This window comes from Bombina bombina, chromosome 6 (genome assembly GCF_027579735.1).
Source record: "Bombina bombina isolate aBomBom1 chromosome 6, aBomBom1.pri, whole genome shotgun sequence".
Classification (NCBI taxonomy): Eukaryota; Metazoa; Chordata; class Amphibia; order Anura; family Bombinatoridae; genus Bombina; species Bombina bombina.
Window position 1 is genome coordinate 562,334,628 of NC_069504.1, and position 20,812 is coordinate 562,355,439.

The 20,812-nt window shown below is 38.3% G+C and overlaps 1 protein-coding gene across 1 annotated transcript in view; it reads left to right on the plus strand.

Annotated features, from left to right (window-relative positions):
- Positions 1-20,812, plus strand: part of CGNL1 (cingulin like 1) — a 309,913-nt gene that overhangs the window by 19,292 nt on the left and 269,809 nt on the right. Inside the window, 3 exon segments of the mRNA XM_053717518.1 lie at positions 4,171-5,740; positions 10,576-10,670; positions 11,116-11,209. Coding sequence (XP_053573493.1) covers positions 4,187-5,740; positions 10,576-10,670; positions 11,116-11,209 — 1,743 coding nt within the window. The 5' untranslated portion in view covers positions 4,171-4,186.

Here is a 20,812-nt window from a genome sequence, read left to right on the forward strand (position 1 = left end):
ATATGCTCATCAATATAATCCCTTATAATCCCTTCAAATATCTTCCCCACTATTGATGTCAGACTAACTGGTCTATAGCTTCCTGGATCATCCCTGCTTCCCTTTTTGAAGAGTGGCACAAAGTGTGAAGCAAAGTCACCTGAATCATTATTTAGAGCAGAATATATATGCTTAGGCTTACCATAATTTTTAGAGGTGAAACTGGGACCACCTGGTGCGGTGCCAGTGGGGGTGTAGTCAGGAGCGTGGTCAAGGGGGCGTGGCAATTACCAGTCCTTTTAAAGTAGTAGCTTTTATGTGTGTAATGTTTTGTGGATACTCTACCCTTCCTCAGTCAAACAAGTGAATCACACAGTTTAAATAGACCATAACACCACCCCCTAGTGAAAAAGGCACCGTTACGTTGTCATGGCAAATAAATCATTAATCTAAATCTCAGATTCTAAATAATGCCAAACATCAAGCATAATTATCACTTTCATAATTATCAATTTCACAATTTAATATCTGCAGTGTAATGTGTGTTTTATGTGTTTAATTAAGGAACAGAGCCAAATGCTGATAAGGCATAAATACAATATTGAATGAAAGTAAAAAAGAAATGCGTACCTGCTAAAGCTCTTTAAGAGGCTACTCTATACCATAAAGCAGGAAGATTATAGCCAAAATGCTATCCTGCATGAAGTAAAGCAAGATCCAGGCCAAAAATCCTTCCTGTCTGTACTTCCTAGTCATACCCATATGATTCCCTAAAGGTGTATTACCGGCAATGTCACCAGGGGTCGGGGTGTTAAATTCTTAGAAAAATAAATCAAGTGGTACTACGAAATTAAAAAAACACTATGCTGCTCACTCAGCCTGTATTACTAAATGTAAACTTTGAAGGACACAAATGTTAAGCTAAGCAGGGCTGTATGTAACAAAGTACCAACATCCAACTATGCTGGAGAGCCACAGTCCAGTCATTTTGAATAATGTGTCTGGGTTTCAGGTGTCAACCCTACTGGGACAGAATGAACAACTGGGTGGGACACTGGGACAGCGCCTCCAAACCGGGACAATCCCAGTAAAAGTGGGACTTCTGGTAAGCCATTATGCTGAGAATAAAACCATAGGTAGCTAAGAATAATAAGAATTTAATATAAAATATACAGGAGACAGGATAAAAAATAAATAATAAATATACTCTCCTTATAGGATGAGGGATATAAATTATAACAAGGGGTAATTACTTATGCTCTTAGGATTAGCTCGAATGAAGCAGATTACAAAAGAGAAGAAGTTAATTACATAAAACAAATATTTCAAAGTGCTAAAAATGTAGACACAATGTAAACCTGGACGTCCATAGTTGTTAATGGCTAAAATAAATGTGTGTGTGTATATATGTATGTATGTGTGTATATGTGTGTGTGTGTATGTATATGTATATGTATATATATATATATATATATATGTGTATATATATATATACACACACAAATACTGCAGGTAGCAGATTAAATAATGTCTTAAAGTGCACTAAGCGTAGTACTCTCGTATGCAGATGATCGTGCTATATAAGTATAGGATCTCACTGTATATCCAATATATAGAACTGTATCCTTGAGCGGTTCTTCTGTTTGTCCTTTCGGTTCGGTGGCTGTGTTGGTACTGTGAGCGTGTATTCAGGTTACCGCCCACCTACGTCAGCAGCTTTCGTGATGTCAGGCGTTCCGGTAGTTCCGATATTATGAATCAGTAGTCTGACCGATAATCTTGATGTTGTAAGCTCCTATTAATGAAGTGGCATTCACCTACGTTAAGAGCATGTGATAGTACCTAGCGTGTACAGCTAATATCTACGCTGTCCTTCATTGTTCCGATGAATTTCAGGAGTGGCTGTTAGATGAAGTCATACTTCATAAGGCTATATATATACCAAACCTTAACGGCAACAGTACAAGTAGCTGAAATAAGTAGCTGCAAATGATATCTATAGGCAGATATCTAAAATCACTAGAGACACAATCAACGTGTTTCTCCCCTCACTTGGGACTGGAGACAGCAGGCAGAACTCCCAACCTGTGACAGTCCCACATGATCTGGGACGTTGGGAGGTATATAGATGTAAGCTGCTTTCCTCTTTAACTAGTATGAAAAACCCCTCTAAAACAACTAAAAAAAAGTACAAAAAAAGGCCCAAAACATTAGAATTGTCTATCAAAAGTATACTGAAATATATAGGAACATATAAGGGACTGATTGAGCCCCGCCCAGACATGCCCACGGATCTCCTGTTTACACAAATGGACCACCCCTGCCTACAAATCACTGGTGGGCCACTGTCCATAAGCTTTTAACCTCCCATATAGCGGAAATAATCTGGCAGATGTTGGGAGGTATTTTAAACACATAGTTAAAGACAGCTTGAGAGCAACCGTGATCTACGGGGAACCAGTCACAAGCTAGCTAACAGTAGGATGCCAAGAGAATGTATTCATTAAAATGTTTCCTAGCATTGTATGTTCTATCTGAATTATAAAAGTTTTTAAAAATTTTAATTTCACATCCCTTTAATTTTTTTTTTTTTTATCATAAATTCTCATTATAAAGTCTCGTTAGTAGCCCTAAGATCTCCCAGGATTTTGATGGAAGTTATCAACAACGTTTGTAAGAGTATAGTAAATACATTTCCTAGTCGTATAATGTCAGGAACAACCTGAAATCTCAACAGCATTGTGAAATACAGTAGTCCTAATTGGAGCAGGACATATTTTATCAAACCTAGGCTTATTCTTTAGTAAACCCAATTTTTAAAAATAAATCTACAGATTTCAGTCTTTTTTAAAAATATAGGCATACAAAGATATGGCGGGTTTGGTTCCAGACCACCGCAATAAAGTGAATATTGCAATAAACGAGTTGTACATTTTTTTTGGGGGGGAGATGGAGAGACTTACTAACTTTTGTAAATTTCTGCATAGTTAAAGACTTTAAACACCCTGAGATTGTTAATATAAATTATTCAGTTAATGGTATTTCTGAAATTAAGGATTTTCACAAAACAAATTTATTGACATTTCTAGGTATTTACTGTCCTTTTTAACTATGTGTTTAACCCCTTTTAAAGGGGTTAATCACACAGTTATACGCACACGTTAGATCATTTTGTTTTGCACTTTTTATGTAGGAAGGAGACAGGAGATCATGGTGCAATAGCTGTATGAGACGATAAGAGAAAGTGCAGCGGGATACAAATAATACTTTGCAATCCCTCTAAATATGACTGAAACCCACACACAGGAATAACTAGTTAAGTTCTTAAAGCATTAAACCGTGTGAGGTGGTTACTTTTGTACACAACTTGCTTCAGCAGAGCAGATAACGTTAGAGGTTTTTAAAACTATTGCGTTATGGAAACTAAAAGGTTTGTCCTATTTAAACATCTTATATAACTTTAAAAATACTTTTGTATATTATTAATATATGCTTTGAGTATATAATTGTATTCTGTGTTTGTTTGGCATTTAATGTCCCTTTTACTGAGTAGACGGCTTACTGACGTGTTTGCAAATATTCAGGATAAACAATGTTACATAAACATTGGCTTTTTTTTTATCAGGTTAGTGACTTTGGGGTCAGGGTTTCCAGAAGAGGAATTGTAGTCTATGGACATACAGTGTAAGTCACAATGGTTTTTATGGTGTAGGAAAAGTTATTATTTCAAATGAAAGACCACTATTATTTGTTTATTTTATTCCCCATTGGTTACTTGTTGATACAGGGTTATTTGAGCCACAGAAAGTTGCTGTATTGAATGTGTTTTTCATCTTTTTCTCCTGCTGCTGTTACTTGTGTGCAGTCAGTTGGAAAACTTTTTCATAAAAGGACGTGATGTGCAAAAAACAAAATGCTCTTACTATGCTACAGCATTAGTTTTGGCACTATTTAAGGGGTTAAACACATTGTTATCCCCGGAAGAGCAATGCAAAACTAGGACATAGTTGAACACATCTCTGGTGGCTACACATGCATTCTTACAATCATTGGCTCGCCAATCGCCAGCTAGGTCCTAGTAGTGCATTACTGCTCCTGGTATAATGTGTACAGCTTTGGTTAGCTCTTTTTTATGATGCAGCTTAAACAGTACACATAAAATTAATGGTTTTGTTTCTTTGTTCTCTTTAGTTGAAGAAAAATTATAATGGACCCACGTTTGGATGAACTAAGATATGTTCAACCAGATTGTGGCATTATTCTTCGACCTGATGATGAACAATCCAGAGCATTTAGGAATTCCCAAAATATGAAAGCTTATTATGGTGTAAGCATCAGAGTGCAAGGAATAGATGGACATCCCTATATTGTGTTAAACAATAAAGATGGACACGTGCCAAGTGATTCTGCAGATGCTGATATTCATCACCAATCACATAAAATATCATCGGGTAAATCAAAGAACAAGCCCAGCACAGTGAGGAATATCCGTGAGGAACTCTCATTACCTGAAAATCCATATGCACCGACTACAAAAAATGGACAGTATATTTATTCAGGTAATGGTATATCTGACATTAAGGATTTACAAAAAACAAGATGTTTATTAAATTTTCAAAAACACCCTGAGATTTTAAAACCGTATGATCCTAAAGAGCACATAGTGAATGTAGAAAATGACCAGTTATCTGTGACTAATGATTGTTTACTTCATACAGACAGAAACCCTAAGAAAGATGCCAAGCCTCAGGTCAATGTGCACAAAGGGTTTTCCATTAAGAATACTAGCATCAAATCTATTGCCAATGACACACATGTAAATTCATCTGCTATGCAAGAGGACCAACATGAATCTCTTCCATACAATCCTAGTATTACAAGCAGTCCTAGTGATAAATTCACTTCTGATTCATTTTCATCCAGTAGTGGGTCTCCATACAGCAATAACTATACGGTCCCAGTTCAACAATCAAAAACCAAGCCAGATGTTCTTCCCTTTAGAAGACAAGACTCTGCTGGACCAATTCTTGAGGGATCTCGGTCCCGTAGATCCTCCTGTTCCTCAACAGCAACATCCTCTCATTCCATGCAAAAATTTTGGTTAGATGATCAGGAAGATGCTCTTTATGCAGATAACGTGAACCGCCATGAAAATCGTAGATATATTCCCTTTGTACCAGGTACAGGTCGTGACATTGATACTGGGCCCATTCCAGGAATAGATCAATTGATAGAAAAATTTGATACGAATGTTCCACAACGAAGAGGCAGATCTGCCAGACGTAATAGGATTAATCCAGATGACCGTAAAAGGTCTAGAAGTGTAGACAGTGCATTTCCTTTTGGCATTCAAAGTAATTCAGATTACTTAAATGAATTTAGTAAAAATTTAGGGAAGTCAAATGAACACTTATTAAAACCTTCTCAAATATGTCAGCAGAAGCCACACCCCCAAAACTATAAACTTCCTTTTAAAAGGCAGAATACTGCTGGCAATTTAAGTACTGCAAATCTTTCACTGGAGGAGACAAAGCAGAAACATGTTGGTTCATTACCATATCGTAAACAGCATAAATTCACAAATGATGATGTCGATAGTGTGAAACTGAATACATCAAAATTACCAACTCAGAGCAAGATAAATGCAGATATAAAGACGCAAAAATGTACTCTACAGCTAAAAGATAGCATCTCAGCGTCTTCCGAAGTGGTTACAAGGAAGATTTCTGTTAAAGCACAATCTGCAGCTCCTGATTCTCAGGTTAGTGTAATTTGTTTTTTTTTTGAAGATTGTGTTTTCTATATTCTATATCACTTTAGTTTGTTGTGAGTACCTTGCTCTTTAAAGGGACACTAAATGCGAAAAAACTAGATGTATTGATCTATTCAAAGAAAATAAAATAAGTGTTAAGTTTTAGTGCCTCTGTTCTGTCAGAAGAGCGAATTCATGAGACTAGTGAACGGAAGTGACTTTCAGTCAGCTGTCTGATAACAAACCCATAACGCGCATGTGCTCCTCAATGTAGTTGCATTCCAAAGCGACTACGTCGCAACCTAAAATTCGTTCTTCGTATAGAACATGCACTCCTCATTGTAACAAGTGTAACGCCATGTTGTAACTATTATAAAGCCTGTCCGTCTTATCTAATCTCCCCTGCTGAGGCCATTTATAAATGATCTGATGAGTAAAATCTTAGGGTGTTTAGTGTCTCTTTAAATAAACTACATATTTTTAGAGGAAGCTTCTATTTTAGTAATCTTTGAGTGCCCTTTTCAATGTTTATGAATGGACGGCTTAGAATAATGTAGTAAAAGGGGAAGAAAATCTGTGGCTATATTCCAGCAGTTGAATCTGGGCCACAGCACAGTCTATAGCATCATGAGACTGACTGTGCCCTTTTCCCACAATAAACTCTGAGAAAGCTGTCGTAGAATTGTGACTGTGACCCCAATCAATTTAATAAATGCATTGTCAGTCTTATTAATTAACATGCTGCATCACTTTTTCTCGGCTCACTCATTCAGCCATGAGGAACAGTATGTATTTTATAACCCTTTTTGTATATTTTATGCCCTTATTACAGCCCTTCTAAAATAATCTAAATATTGTATATGAATAAATGTTATTGTTTTTTTAGATCTTCAAGTGAATATTATAGACATATAATATCTATCATTTCTGTATAGCTCATTTGTTTAAACAGATTTGTATCTACTCGTATTTGACCTGACAGCACAATTAGATATAGTTCCAATTATTCTGTACATTTTTAATTCCTGGTCATTATGTGGTTCTTTTTATTGGAAGTAATAACCAAACAATAGCAAACAGATTGGTCTAGAAATCAAAGTAGCTAACTAATTATACTTAATTTCAGCACTGTAAAAAAAGAAAAAGGAAAAAAAAAGTGACATAAAAGTCATCCTAGACTAATATAATATATAAGATTAAATGTCAACCTTTACTGGTTAAAATGACATTCTATTCAAATAGTGTACCATGCATTTTAAAAGTCCGCATTTGTCATGTTTTTTTATTAACTGAAGAAAAATAAAAAACTTTTTGTTTAGTAATCGTTCTGATATCTTTTAAATGGAACATAGAAAATATGTGTTCCTTTATGAACCAATCAGAAAAAAGAAACATGTATTTGTTTTTCAATACACTAGGTCACATCTGTTTTTATTTATTATATTTAATCTATTTTACCTCATCCACTGTTGATCAGTTTCACTTATCTGTTTGTATTTTTTCTTTACATATTTTAGAATCCTAGAAATGTATTTTGTTCTTTTTTCACTCTTATTAATATAAATAGCAAAGAATAGCTAAAATCTGGAAGCATTGTAATCTCATGTTATGCTAACATGACATTTAGACCTATTGTAGGCTCAGCTGCAGTATCTTTGCTACTTTCATTTTACTATATTCATGGTCTCTTAAAGGGATGCCTTTGTCACTGGTTAAAACAATACAGCAAGCACAATAGTATATTTGTGATTAGAGGAGGTGAAAATACAAGGAATATACTTCAGCAAAATTGTGAGTGTTTGTTTTTCACCCCCCTCACACTGACGCAACTTCTAAAGAATACACTTAAAGGGACAATATACATACATTTTCATATAACTGCATTAATAAACACTGCTATAAAGAAGAATATGCTGATACTGATATAAAAATCCAGTGTAAAACATTTTAAAGACTTACTTAGAAACTCCCAACTTGGCACTGCTGATAAGGTAAGACTGGGACACCCACTGAAATGGGCTGAGAAAGCAGGGACAGCAGACACCCCCCCCCCTGCATATGATAAGACACATTTTATATAAACGGGAGAATGCTGAAATCTGTAGACATAAATATACATCTAAAACTTTGGGGCTTGTTTAGGAGTCTGAAAATCAGCACAATGTGATGTAAAAATAAGAAAAACTATACATTTTTACAAAAACACTCCTAGATGGGCTATATAAATGGATCATCTACAAAACATGTATGCAAAAAAAAATACAATACAATGTCCCTTTAAGAAACCTTCTATTCTCCGTATCTTCCCCCTGTGCCTATACTTTTCTTACCTTTTTGAATCCATACACTAAAGGCCGAATTCTCTTGCGTCAAACACAGCTGGAAGTAATCTTTTAACGCGCGTATTACAAGTTGAAAGTAAATTGTCTTCAAGGAAACCCAACAGTGCTAACTTCAGTACTAAACTAACACTTATCACTCACGTGCTGACCCGATGCCGCGTTAGCCCTACAGCACTATATATATATATATATATATATATATATATATATATATATATATATATATATATATATATATATATCCATTATAGCCCTTTCTGTTCAAATATCTTGTTATATACCATATGTTTTAACCCTTATATAAAAAAATTTTATTAATGTTTTTATATGAATACTAGTTGATAAGCCTGTCCAGAGGGCAGTCTATGTATTAAAAATGCAACCCCCCAAGCTACAAAAAATAAAGTAAAAACACTGGAAAAAAATAAACCGCTATCCAAAATTACCAATAGCGCTTAAAAGGGATTTTTGTAGGGTATTGCCCTAAAGAAATAAGCTCTTTTACTTTAAAAATAAACAAAGTCCCCCCTAACAGTAACCCCCCCCCCAAAAAAAAAAAAAAAACCCAAAAAACGAACACTAATAAACCTAAACTACCCATTGACCCTAAAGGGGCATTTGTATGGGCATTCAGCTCTTTTTGAAATTGCCCAATGAACCCTAATCTAAAAAAACAAAAACCCTGCCAAAAAATTAAAAAAAAAACCTAACACTAAAGCCCCAAATAGGTAATCATGGTTTCAGAAGTCCGGTGGAGAAGGTCTTCTTCCAGGCGGGTCCATCATCTTCATCGACGGCAAAGGTGGTCCTTGGCGGCATGGAGGCTCCTCTTCATCCGATGTCCATCGTATACTGAATATTGAGTGCAAGGTACCACAATCAATTTGGGGTACCTTGCATTCCTATTGGCTGAATTTTTCAAAATGGCCAATAGGATGAGAGCTACTGAAATCCTATTGGCTGTTCAAATCAGCCAATAAGATTTCAGTAGCTCTCATCTGGTTGGCTGATTTTGAAATAGGATGAGAGCTACTGAAAATCTTATTGGCTGATTTGAACAGCCAATAGGATTTCAATAGCTCTCATCCTATTGGCTGTTTAGAAAAATTCAGCCAATAGGAATGCAAGTTACCCCAAATTGAGTGCAGTATCTTGCATTCAATATTCAGTATACGTCAGACATCGGATGAAGGGGAGCCTCCATGCCGTCAAGGACCGCCGTCAAAGATGACCACCTCCGAGGATCGCCACATCTGGGAAGATTAGGGTTTATTGGGCAATTTGCAAAAGAGCTGAATGCCCTTTTAAAGGGATAGTAAACCACAAAATCTTTATATATATATATATATATATATATATATATATATATATATATCATTTTTGTTGTAGGTGTGTGCACTCTCACTATCTGTCATCAACCGCCAGGGTGCTCTATGGGTATTTCAATAGTATTCAAATAGGATAAGCACTCACTGGACTTCAGCCGTCTGTGTAATAAACAATTTTATTGGTGACGTTTCGGGACAAAAAAACAGGTCAGAGGAAGGGACTGATTTTTTGTCCCGAAACGTCACCAATAAAATTGTTTATTACACAGACGGCTGAAGTCCAGTGAGTGCTTATCCTATTTGAAATATAAATAAATATATATATATATATATATATATATATATATATATATATATATATATATATATATATATATATATATATATATATATATATATATATATATATATATATATATATAATTTTGTCACTTTTACTCTTTATGTTAGGTCTCCACTCGCGCAAAGCAAACCCATCATGAACTAATTTTGTTTGCACTTGAGTGAGCTTGATAACTTTCAACTTGTAGTATGCGCGTAAGTTAGCAATACTCGCACTTCAATAGCGTGTCTTTTGTAATCTGGCCCTATGCTTTTAAAGACTTGGCAACTGACTTGTGCTGCGTTTTGTGATTCTCATAGCACCTTTTTCCCTGTAGAAAGTTTAATCTTTAGGAAATTAGATTTTAAGCTTGTGTAAGTATCAAATGTTTTACAAGCAGCATACATACATATAAATTGATTTTATAAATGTTTAATAAAACATGGGTGAATGTAAAGTAAAAAATGTGTTAGGAGTTTTGAGAATTTTTTCTTAAGAAAAATGATTATCAAACTTCTGTGGTGTCCTCCCTGTCAATAGTGCATACCAGATAGTAAACATCAGTATATCTTATGAACAAACTTGCATTTCTTGCTAGTTTCAGACTTTACATCTAAACAGTATTTACCTTTTTAAATATAACATTATTCTAACTTGTTTACTTTCTGTAATTGCATATACAGGATAGAAATATTTTGAATTAACTGTGCTGTTAAAATGTAAAAGTAAAACTGAAAGAAGCATGTCTCCTTGGCTGCTTGTATTCCCCCCTCCCCGAAGACTTAAAGTAACCAAGCTGATGCCAATACTGTAATTTGTTTAAATGTGTAATCCTGTTCGTCCTGATTTTAGGTGACTCCAGATCTACTAGAGGGTCAACAACAACTAGCTCAGCAAACAAATGAGGAAACCGCAAAACAGATACTTTTTAACTATCTGAAAGAAGGGTCAGTATACGTTACACATTTGTGAATGTGATAATAGCGATCTAAGAATTATTCCAAACAGTAGATCTTCTCTCTAAACCACAAAACTATGCAGAGGATTAATTAATTAATACAATTAGTGTTTGTCCATTATAATAGTTATATACTTTGTCCCCTTTGAAAACCTGGGAAATACATGTACAACCCTTAGAATGAAACACAATGTCTATTAGTTACACACCCAGCGAAGGAGACACAGCATTGTTATATCTTCCTGAATTTAGTAAGGCATTGAGTGTAAAATGAAAGATAAAGAGCAATATATTCTATAACTGGTAAACTCTAATTAAAAATATGCAGATAATTAATTTTGTCAAAGTTTATGATTCAGTATTTATAGATTCCCTTACTCCATATTTGAAACTGTACATTTTTAGATGTAAACTCTACAATTTACTTGTTTTAGGAGCCCTGATAATGATGATGCCACAAAAAGAAAAGTCAATCTGGTGTTTGAAAAAATACAGACGTTAAAATCCAGAGCTTCCGGCACAGTAAAAGTAAATAATGTTCCTACTTTTTATCAACTCATTACATAATGACAGATACGTAAAGTAATTCATTGGATTCTGAATGTGCTTTTAATTACTTTTTATTTTTTACTGTAATTAACACTTTGGTATTTTAATCAAAATAGTAAAGTTAACTATTTTACTTTCTCTTGTTAAGTGTATCCAGTCCACGGATCATCCATTACTTGTGGGATATATTCCCTTCCCAACAGGAAGTTGCAAGAGGATCACCCACAGCAGAGCTGCTATATAGCTCCTCCCCTCACATGTCATATCCAGTCATTCTCTTGCAACCCTCAACATAGATGGAGGTCGTGAGAGGAGTGTGGTGTTTTATACTTAATTAATTCTTCAATCAAAAGTTTGTTATTTTTAAATGGCACCGGAGTGTGCTGTTTTTTTCTCAGGCAGTATTTGGAAGAAGAATCTGCCTGCGTTTTCTATGATCTTAGCAGAAGTAACTAAGATCCACTGGCTGTTCTCGCACATTCTGAGGAGTGGGGTAACTTCAGAAAGGGAATGGCGTGCGGGGTCTCCTGCAACTAAGCTATGTGCAGTAAAATATTTTTCTAAGGAATGGAATTGACTAAGAAAATACTGCTGATACCGAAGTAAAGCCTTAAATGCAGTAAAAGTGACTGGTATCAGGCTTATTAATGTATGTGCAGTAAAATAATTTTCTAAGGAATGGAATTTGACTAAGAAAATAATGCTAATACTGAAGTAATGTAGTAAAGCCTTAACTGCAGTAGAAGCGACTGGTATCAGGCTTATCAATAAGAGATACATACTCTTTAAAAAAAGGATGTTTAAAACGTTTGCTGGCATGTTTAATCGTTTTTTGAGGTACATTGGTGATAAAACTTATTGGGGCATAATTTTTTCCACATGGCTGACTTATTTTCTGCATAGAAACAGTTAACTGAGGCTTCCCACTGTTGTAATAAGGAGTGGAAGGGGCCTATTTTAGCGCTTTTTTTGCGCAGTAAAAATTCAGTCTCAGTCTTCCTGCTTCTTCCTGCATGATCCAGGACGTCTCTAGAGAGCTCAAGGGACTTCAAAAGTCATTTTGAGGGAGGTAATCAGTCACAGCAGACCTGTGACAGTGTGTTTGACTGTGTTAAAAACGTTTTTTTCTCTATTGATTATCCGGTTTGGGTATTAAGGGGTTAATCATCCATTTGCAAGTGGGTGCAATGCTCTGCTAGCTTAATACATTTACTGTGAAAATTTGGTTGCTATAACTGATTTGGTTCATTGTTATTTCAACTTGAGACAGGTTTTGTGCTTCTTAAAGGCGCAGTAGCGTTTTTTATATTGCTTGTAAACTTATTTTAAAGTGTTTTTTCAAGCTTGCTAGTCTCATTGCTAGTCTGTTTAACCCCTTAATGACTGAGGACGTGCAGGGTACGTCCTCAGAAAAAAGGCAGTTAACGCCTGAGAACGTACCCTGCACGTCCTCGGTGTGGAAAGCAGCTGGAAGCGATCCTGCTCGCTTCCAGCTGCTTTCCGGTTATTGCAGTGATGCCTCGATATGGAGGCATCCTGCAATAACCTTCTACGGCCATCCGATGCAGAGAGAGCCACTCTGTGGCCCTCTCTGCACCGGACATCGATGGCCGGTATCGTTGGTGGGTGGGAGCCGGTGTGGGAGGTGGGTGGCGGCCATCGATGGTCCTGGTCATGTGGAGGGGGGCGGGATCGTGGGCGGGGGAGTCCGGGGGCGCGCGCACGTGCACGAGGGGGCGGGGGCGGGCACGGGGAGGGAGCGGGTGGGAACCGCTACACTACAGAAAAATGTGTCCCAAAACAAAATAAAAGTGGGACCTAGAATGTAAAAAAAAAAACCTTAGGAGTCATTTAGGTGGTGGGGGTTGGTCCGTGGGGGACCGTGGGGTGCCCTGCAAAAAAAATAAAAAAAAATAAAAAAATAAACATTTGTTTGTGTGCAAACTGGGTACTGGCAGACAGCTGCCAGTACCCAAGATGGCCCCCAATAAGGCAGAGGGGGAGGCTTAGAGAGCTGTTTTGGGGGGATCAGGGAGGTTGGGGGCTAAGGGGGGATCCTAAACACAGCATATGTAAATATGCTTTTTTTTTTCTTTTAGAAAAAAAAAAAAAAAAAACTTTTATTTTAGTACTGGCAGACTTTCTGCCAGTACTTAAGATGGCGGGGACAATTGTGGGGTGGGGGAGGGAAGGGAGCTGTTTGGGAGGGATCAGGGGGTGGGATGTGTCAGGTGGGAGGCTGATATCTACACTAAAGCTAAAATTAACCCTGCAAGCTCCCTACAAACTACCTAATTAACCCCTGCACTGCTAGCCATAATACACGTGTGATGCGCAGCAGCATTTAGCGACTTTCTAATTACCAAAAAGCAACGTCAAAGTCATATATGTCTGCTATTTCTGAACAAAGGACATCCCAGAGAAGCATTTACAACCATTTGTGCCATAATTGCACAAGCTGTTTGTAAATAATTTCAGTGAGAAACCTAAAATTGTGAAAAATGTAACGCTTTTTTTTATTTGTTCGCATTTGGCGGTGAAATGGTGGCATGAAATATACCAAAATGGGCCTAGATCAATACTTGGGGTTGTCTACTACACTACACTAAAGCTAAAATTAACCCTAGAAGCTCCCTACATGCTCCCTAATTAACCCCTTCACTGCTGGGCATAATACACGTATTGTGCGCAGTGGCATTTAGCAGCCTTCTAATTACCAAAAAGCAAAGCCAAAGCCATATATGTCTGCTATTTCTGAACAAAGGGGATCCCAGAGAAGCATTTACAACCATTTATGCTATAATTGCATAAGTTGTTTGTAAATAATTTCAGTGAGAAACCTAAAATTTGTGAAAAAGTGAACAATTTTTTTTATTTGATAGCATTTGGCGGTGAAATGGTGGCATGAAATATACCAAAATGGGCCTAGATCAATACTTTGGGATGTCTTCTAAAAAAAAATATATACATGTCAATGGATATTCAGGGATTCCTGAAAGATATTAGTGTTCCAATGTAACTAGCGTTAATTTTGAAAAAAAGTGGTTTTGAAATAGCAAAGTGCTACTTGTATTTATGGCCCTATAACTTGCAAAAAAAGCAAAGAACATGTAAACATTGGGTATTTCTAAACTCAGGACAAAATTTAAAAACTATTTAGCATGGGTGTTTTTTGGTGGTTGTAGATGTGTAACAGATTTTGGGGGTCAAAGTTAGAAAAAGTGTGGTTTTTTTCCATTTTTTCCTCATATTTTATAATGTTTTTTATAGTAAATTATAAGATATGATGAAAATAATGGTATCTTTAGAAAGTCCATTTAATGGTGAGAAAAACGGTATATAATATGTGTGGGTACAGTAAATGAGTAAGAGGAAAATTACAGCTAAACACAAACACCGCAAAAATGTAAAAATAGCCTTGGTCCCAAACGGACAGAAAATGGAAAAGTGCTGCGGTCATTAAGGGGTTAAACATGTCTGACACAGATGAATCTGTTTGTTCATTATGTTTGAAGGCCAGTGTGGAGCCCCATAGAAATATGTGTACTAAATGTATTGATTTCACTTTAAATAATAAAGGTCAGTCTTTATCTGTAAAAGAATTATCACCAGACAACGAGGGGGAAGTTATGCCGACTAACTCTCCTCACGTGTCAGTACCTTCGCCTCCTGCTCAGGAGGCGCGTGCTAATATGGCGCCAAGTACATCAGAGACGCCCATAGCAATCACTTTACAGGACATGGCTACAATCATGAATAATACTCTGACAGAAGTATTATCTAGGTTGCCAGAATTAAGAGGCAAGCGCGATAGCTCTGGGATTAGGACAGAGCGCGCTGGTGCTGTGAGAGTCATGTCAGATACTGCGTCACAGTTTGCAGAACATGAGGACGGAGAGCTTCATTCTGTGGGTGACGGATCTGATCCAGGGAAACCGGATTCAGAGATCTCTAATTTTAAATTTAAGCTTGAGAACCTCCGTGTATTGCTAGGAGAGGTTTTAGCTGCTCTAAAGGATTGTAACACAGTTGCAATTCCAGAGAAATTGTGTAGGCTGGATAGATACTATGCGGTGCCGGTGTGTACTGACGTTTTTCCTATACCTAAAAGGCTTACAGAAATTATTAGCAAGGAGTGGGATAGACCCGGTGTGCCCTTTTCCCCACCTCCTATATTTAGGAAAATGTTTCCAATAGACGCCACTACTCGGGACTTATGGCAGACGGTCCCTAAGGTGGAGGGAGCAGTTTCTACTTTAGCTAAGCGTACCACTATCCCGGTGGAGGATAGTTGTGCTTTTTCGGATCCAATGGATAAAAAATTAGGTTACCTTAAGAAAATGTTTGTTCAACAAGGTTTTATCTTGCAGCCCCTTGCATGCATTGCGCCTGTCACTGCTGCTGCGGCATTCTGGTTTGAGTCTCTGGAAGAGGCCATTCACACAGCTCCATTGGATGAAATTATGGACAAGCTTAAAGCACTTAAGCTAGCTAATGCATTTGTTTCTGATGCCATTGTACATTTAACTAAACTAACGGCTAAGAACTCCGGATTGGCCATCCAGGCGCGGAGAGCGCTATGGCTTAAATCCTGGTCAGCTGACGTGACTTCTAAATCTAAATTACTTAATATTCCTTTCAAGGGGCAGACCTTGAAGGAAATTATTGCTGACATTACTGGAGGTAAGGGTCATACCCTTCCTCAGGACAGGGCCAAATCAAAGGCCAAACAGTCTAATTTTCGTGCCTTTCAAAATTTCAAGGCAGGAGCAGCATCAACTTCCTCCGCTCCAAAACAGGAAGGAACTGTTGCTCGTTACAGACAGGCCTGGAAAACTAACCAGTCCTGGAACAAGGGCAAGCAGGCCAGAAAACCTACTACTGCCCCTAAGACAGCATGAAGGAACGGCCCCCTATCCAGAAACGGATCTAGTGGGGGCAGACTTTCTCTCTTCGCCCAGGCGTGGGCAAGAGATGTCCAGGATCCCTGGGCGTGGGAGATCATATCTCAGGGATATCTTCTGGACTTCAAGGCTTCTCCTCCTCAAGGGAGATTCCATCTATCAAGGTTATCAGAAAACCAGTTAAAGAAAGAGGCATTCCTACACTGTGTACAAGACCTCCTAGTAATGGGGGTGATCCACCCGGTTCCGCGGACGGAACAAGGGCAGGGATTTTACTCAAATCTGTTTGTGGTTCCCAAGAAAGAGGGAACCTTCAGACCAATCTTGGACCTAAAGATCTTAAACAAATTCCTAAGAGTTCCATCATTCAAAATGGAAACTATTCGAACCATCCTACCCATGATCCAAGAGGGTCAGTACATGACCACAGTGGATTTAAAGGATGCCTACCTTCACATACCGATTCACAAAGATCATTATCGGTACCTAAGATTTGCCTTTCTAGACAGGCATTACCAGTTTGTAGCTCTTCCCTTCGGGTTAGCTACGGCCCCGAGAATCTTTACAAAGGTTCTGGGCTCACTTCTGGCGGTTCTAAGACCGCGAGGCATAGCGGTGGCTCCGTATCTAGACGACATCCTGATACAGGTGTCAAGCTTTCAAATTGCCAAGTCTCATACACAGATAGTTCTGGCATTTCTGAGGTCGCATGGGTGGAAAGTGAACGTGGAAAAGAGTTCTCTATCACCACTCACAAGAGTCTCCTTCCTAGGGACTCTTATAGATTCTGTAGAGATGAAAATTTACCTGACGGAGTCCAGGTTATCAAAACTTCTAAATGCTTGCCGTGTCCTTCATTCCATTCCACGCCCGTCAGTGGCTCAGTGCATGGAAGTAATCGGCTTAATGGTAGCGGCAATGGACATAGTGCCATTTGCGCGCCTGCATCTCAGACTGCTGCAATTATGCATGTTAAGTCAGTGGAATGGGGATTACTCAGATTTGTCCCCTCTACTAAATCTGGATCGAGAGACCAGAGATTCCCTTCTCTGGTGGCTTTCGCGGGTCCATCTGTCCAAGGGCATGTCCTTTCGCAGGCCAGATTGGACGTTTGTAACAACAGATGCCAGCCTTCTAGGTTGGGGCGCAGTCTGGAACTCCCTGAAGGCTCAGGGATCGTGGACTCAGGAGGAGAAACTCCTCCCAATAAATATTCTGGAGTTAAGAGCAATATTCAATGCTCTTCTAGCTTGGCCTCAGTTAGCAACACTGAGGTTCATCAGATTTCAGTCGGACAACATCACGACTGTGGCTTACATCAACCATCAAGGGGGAACCAGGAGTTCCCTAGCGATGTTAGAAGTCTCAAAGATAATTAGCTGGGCAGAGTCTCACTCTTGCCACCTGTCAGCGATCCACATCCCAGGCGTGGAGAACTGGGAGGCGGACTTTCTAAGTCGCCAGAGTTTTCATCCGGGGGAGTGGGAACTTCATCCGGAGGTGTTCGCTCAACTGATTCATCGTTGGGGCAAACCAGAACTGGATCTCATGGCGTCTCGCCAGAACGCCAAGCTTCCTCTTTACGGATCCAGGTCCAGAGACCCGGGAGCGGCACTGATAGATGCCCTAGCAGCCCCTTGGGTTTTCAACATGGCTTATGTGTTTCCACCGTTTCTGCTGCTGCCTCGACTGATTGCCAAGATCAAACAGGAGAGAGCATCAGTGATTCTGATAGCGCCTGCGTGGCCACGCAGGATCTGGTATGCAGACCTAGTGGACATGTCGTTCTGTCCACCATGGTCTCTGCCCCTGAGGCAGGACCTTCTAATACAAGGTCCTTTCAACCATCCAAATCTATTTTCTCTGAAGCTGACTGCATGGAGATTGAACGCTTGATCCTATCAAAGCGTGGCTTCTCAGAGTCAGTTATTGATACCTTAATACAGGCACGGAAGCCTGTTACCAGAAAAATCTACCATAAGATATGGCGTAAATACTTATATTGGTGCGAATCCAAGTGTTACTCATGGAGTAAGGTTAGGATTCCTAGGATATTGTCCTTTCTACAAGAGGGTTTGGAAAAGGGCTTATCTGCTAGTTCGTTAAAGGGACAGATTTCTGCTCTGTCTATTCTTTTGCACAAGCGTCTGGCAGAAGTTCCAGACGTCCAGGCTTTTTGTCAGGCTTTGGCCAGGATTAAGCCTGTGTTTAAAACTGTTGCTCCTCCGTGGAGCTTAAACTTGGTTCTTAAAGTTCTTCAAGGAGTTCCGTTTGAACCCCTTCATTCTATTGATATTAAGCTTTTATCTTGGAAAGTTCTGTTTTTGATGGCTATTTCCTCGGCTCGAAGAGTCTCTGAGTTATCTGCCTTACATTGTGATTCTCCTTATCTTATTTTCCATTCAGACAAGGTAGTTCTACGTACTAAACCTGGGTTTTTACCTAAGGTAGTTTCTAACAGGAATATCAATCAAGAGATTGTTGTCCAATCATTGTGCCCTAATCTTTCTTCAAAGAAGGAACGTCTTTTACATAATCTGGACGTAGTCCGTGCCCTGAAGTTCTATTTACAGGCAACTAAAGATTTTCGTCAAACTTCTTCCCTGTTTGTCGTTTACTCTGGACAGAGGAGAGGTCAAAAAGCTTTGGCAACCTCTCTCTCCTTTTGGCTTCGTAGCATAATACGCTTAGCCTATGAGACTGCTGGACAGCAGCCCCCTGAAAGAATTACAGCTCATTCTACTAGAGCTGTGGCTTCCACCTGGGCCTTTAAGAATGAGGCCTCTGTTGAACAGATTTGCAAGGCTGCGACTTGGTCTTCGCTTCACACCTTTTCAAAATTTTACAAATTTGACACTTTTGCTTCTTCGGAGGCTGTTTTTGGGAGAAAGGTTCTACAGGCAGTGGTTCCTTCCGTTTAAGTTCCTGCCTTGTCCCTCCCATCATCAGTGTACTTTAGCTTTAGTATTGGTATCCCACAAGTAATGGATGATCCGTGGACTGGATACACTTAACAAGAGAAAACATAATTTATGCTTACCTGATAAATTTATTTCTCTTGTAGTGTATCCAGTCCACGGCCCGCCCTGTCTTTTTAAGGCAGATCTAAATTTTAATTAAAACTCCAGTCACCACTGCACCCTATGGTTTCTCCTTTCTTGTTTTGTTTCGTTCGAATGACTGGATATGACGTGAGGGGAGGAGCTATATAGCAGCTCTGCTGTGGGTGATCCTCTTGCAACTTCCTGTTGGGAAGGGAATATATCCCACAAGTAATGGATGATCCGTGGACTGGATACACTACAAGAGAAATACATTTATCAGGTAAGCATAAATTATGTTTTTAATTGTTCTAGTGTTTTTGAAAAGCCACTGACCTTATTTGTAGTTATAATTAACAAGTGATTAATTTACAGTGAAACGACACCCTGTTAGTGCTATGCTGTTCATTTTCATTTAGGGATAAAACCTCTTCAGCTACTGTCTAGAATCCAAGTTGTACGAATTTACAGAAGATCCAAGCAACCTTGAAAAGTACAAAACTGTAAAAACACCAGAACATTCTGTTAGAGTCCTAAAGATAAAAATGTATCTAGCACACGTTAAAGCGATCGTTTCTTAGATCATTAATAATAAGTAATAGTATTAAGCAATCTCCAATTAGTTTCTTCTCAGAGTGCTTAATATTTTCACGTCAACTGGTTATTTTTGGCAGAATAGTTAATTTTTAAAGCTCAGAAAACAAATTTCAAGACCAGGAACATTAAGGTTTTATCAGTCACATTGTCTGTACATTATTTTATAATGTTACAGGTCAGTCAGTGTATGACATGTATTTGTAAAAGTCTATTGGTTGTAGGTAAAAGTCCATTCATTTTGTGTCAAAGGCACAGAAAGTTCTGAGCTTGGTATTCCATCTAAAGTGTATTCTGGTAGAAAAATACACTTTTTTTATTTGACTTCTAAATAATGTTAATCGTAGAATCACATGCTTTTTGTGCTTAAATAAGCCAAATCCCATGACTGTTAGAAAGGGCAGATAAATAGAAGATGGATTAACCCATGCAGTGAAATGTTCCACATTCAACCCAATCCTCTGTGACTTAAATGTATGATCTGCTCCTGTTATTAAAATAAAGAAACCTTGAGAATGTATTTACTCCCTTGTCTCTAGCCTCTTATCAATCTATTAGCAATTAAGGTTTTACGTGAGAGCGGTCATTACTTTTAAAGAAATCTTCTTCAGAGAGAGAAAGAGAGAGAGAAATTTGAATATTGTGCAAAAGTTAATTTATTTCACTAATGCAACTTAATAGGTGAAACTAATATGAGACTCATTACATGCAAAGCATGATAGTTCAAACCGTGATTTGTCATAATTGTGATGATTATCCACAATCTCAGAAAATTAGAATATTGTGAAAAGGTGCAATATTCTAGGCTCAAAGTGTCCCACTCTAATCGGCTAATTAAGCCATAACACCTGCAAAGGGTTCCTGAGCCTTTAAATGGTCTCTCAGTCTGGTTCAGTAGGAATCGCAACCATGGGAAAGACTGCTGACCTGACAGTTTTGCAGAAAACCATAATTGACACTCTCCATAAGGAGGGAAAGCCTCAAAAGGTAATTGCAAAAGAAGTTGTATGTTCCTAAAGTGCTGTATCAAAGCACATTAATAG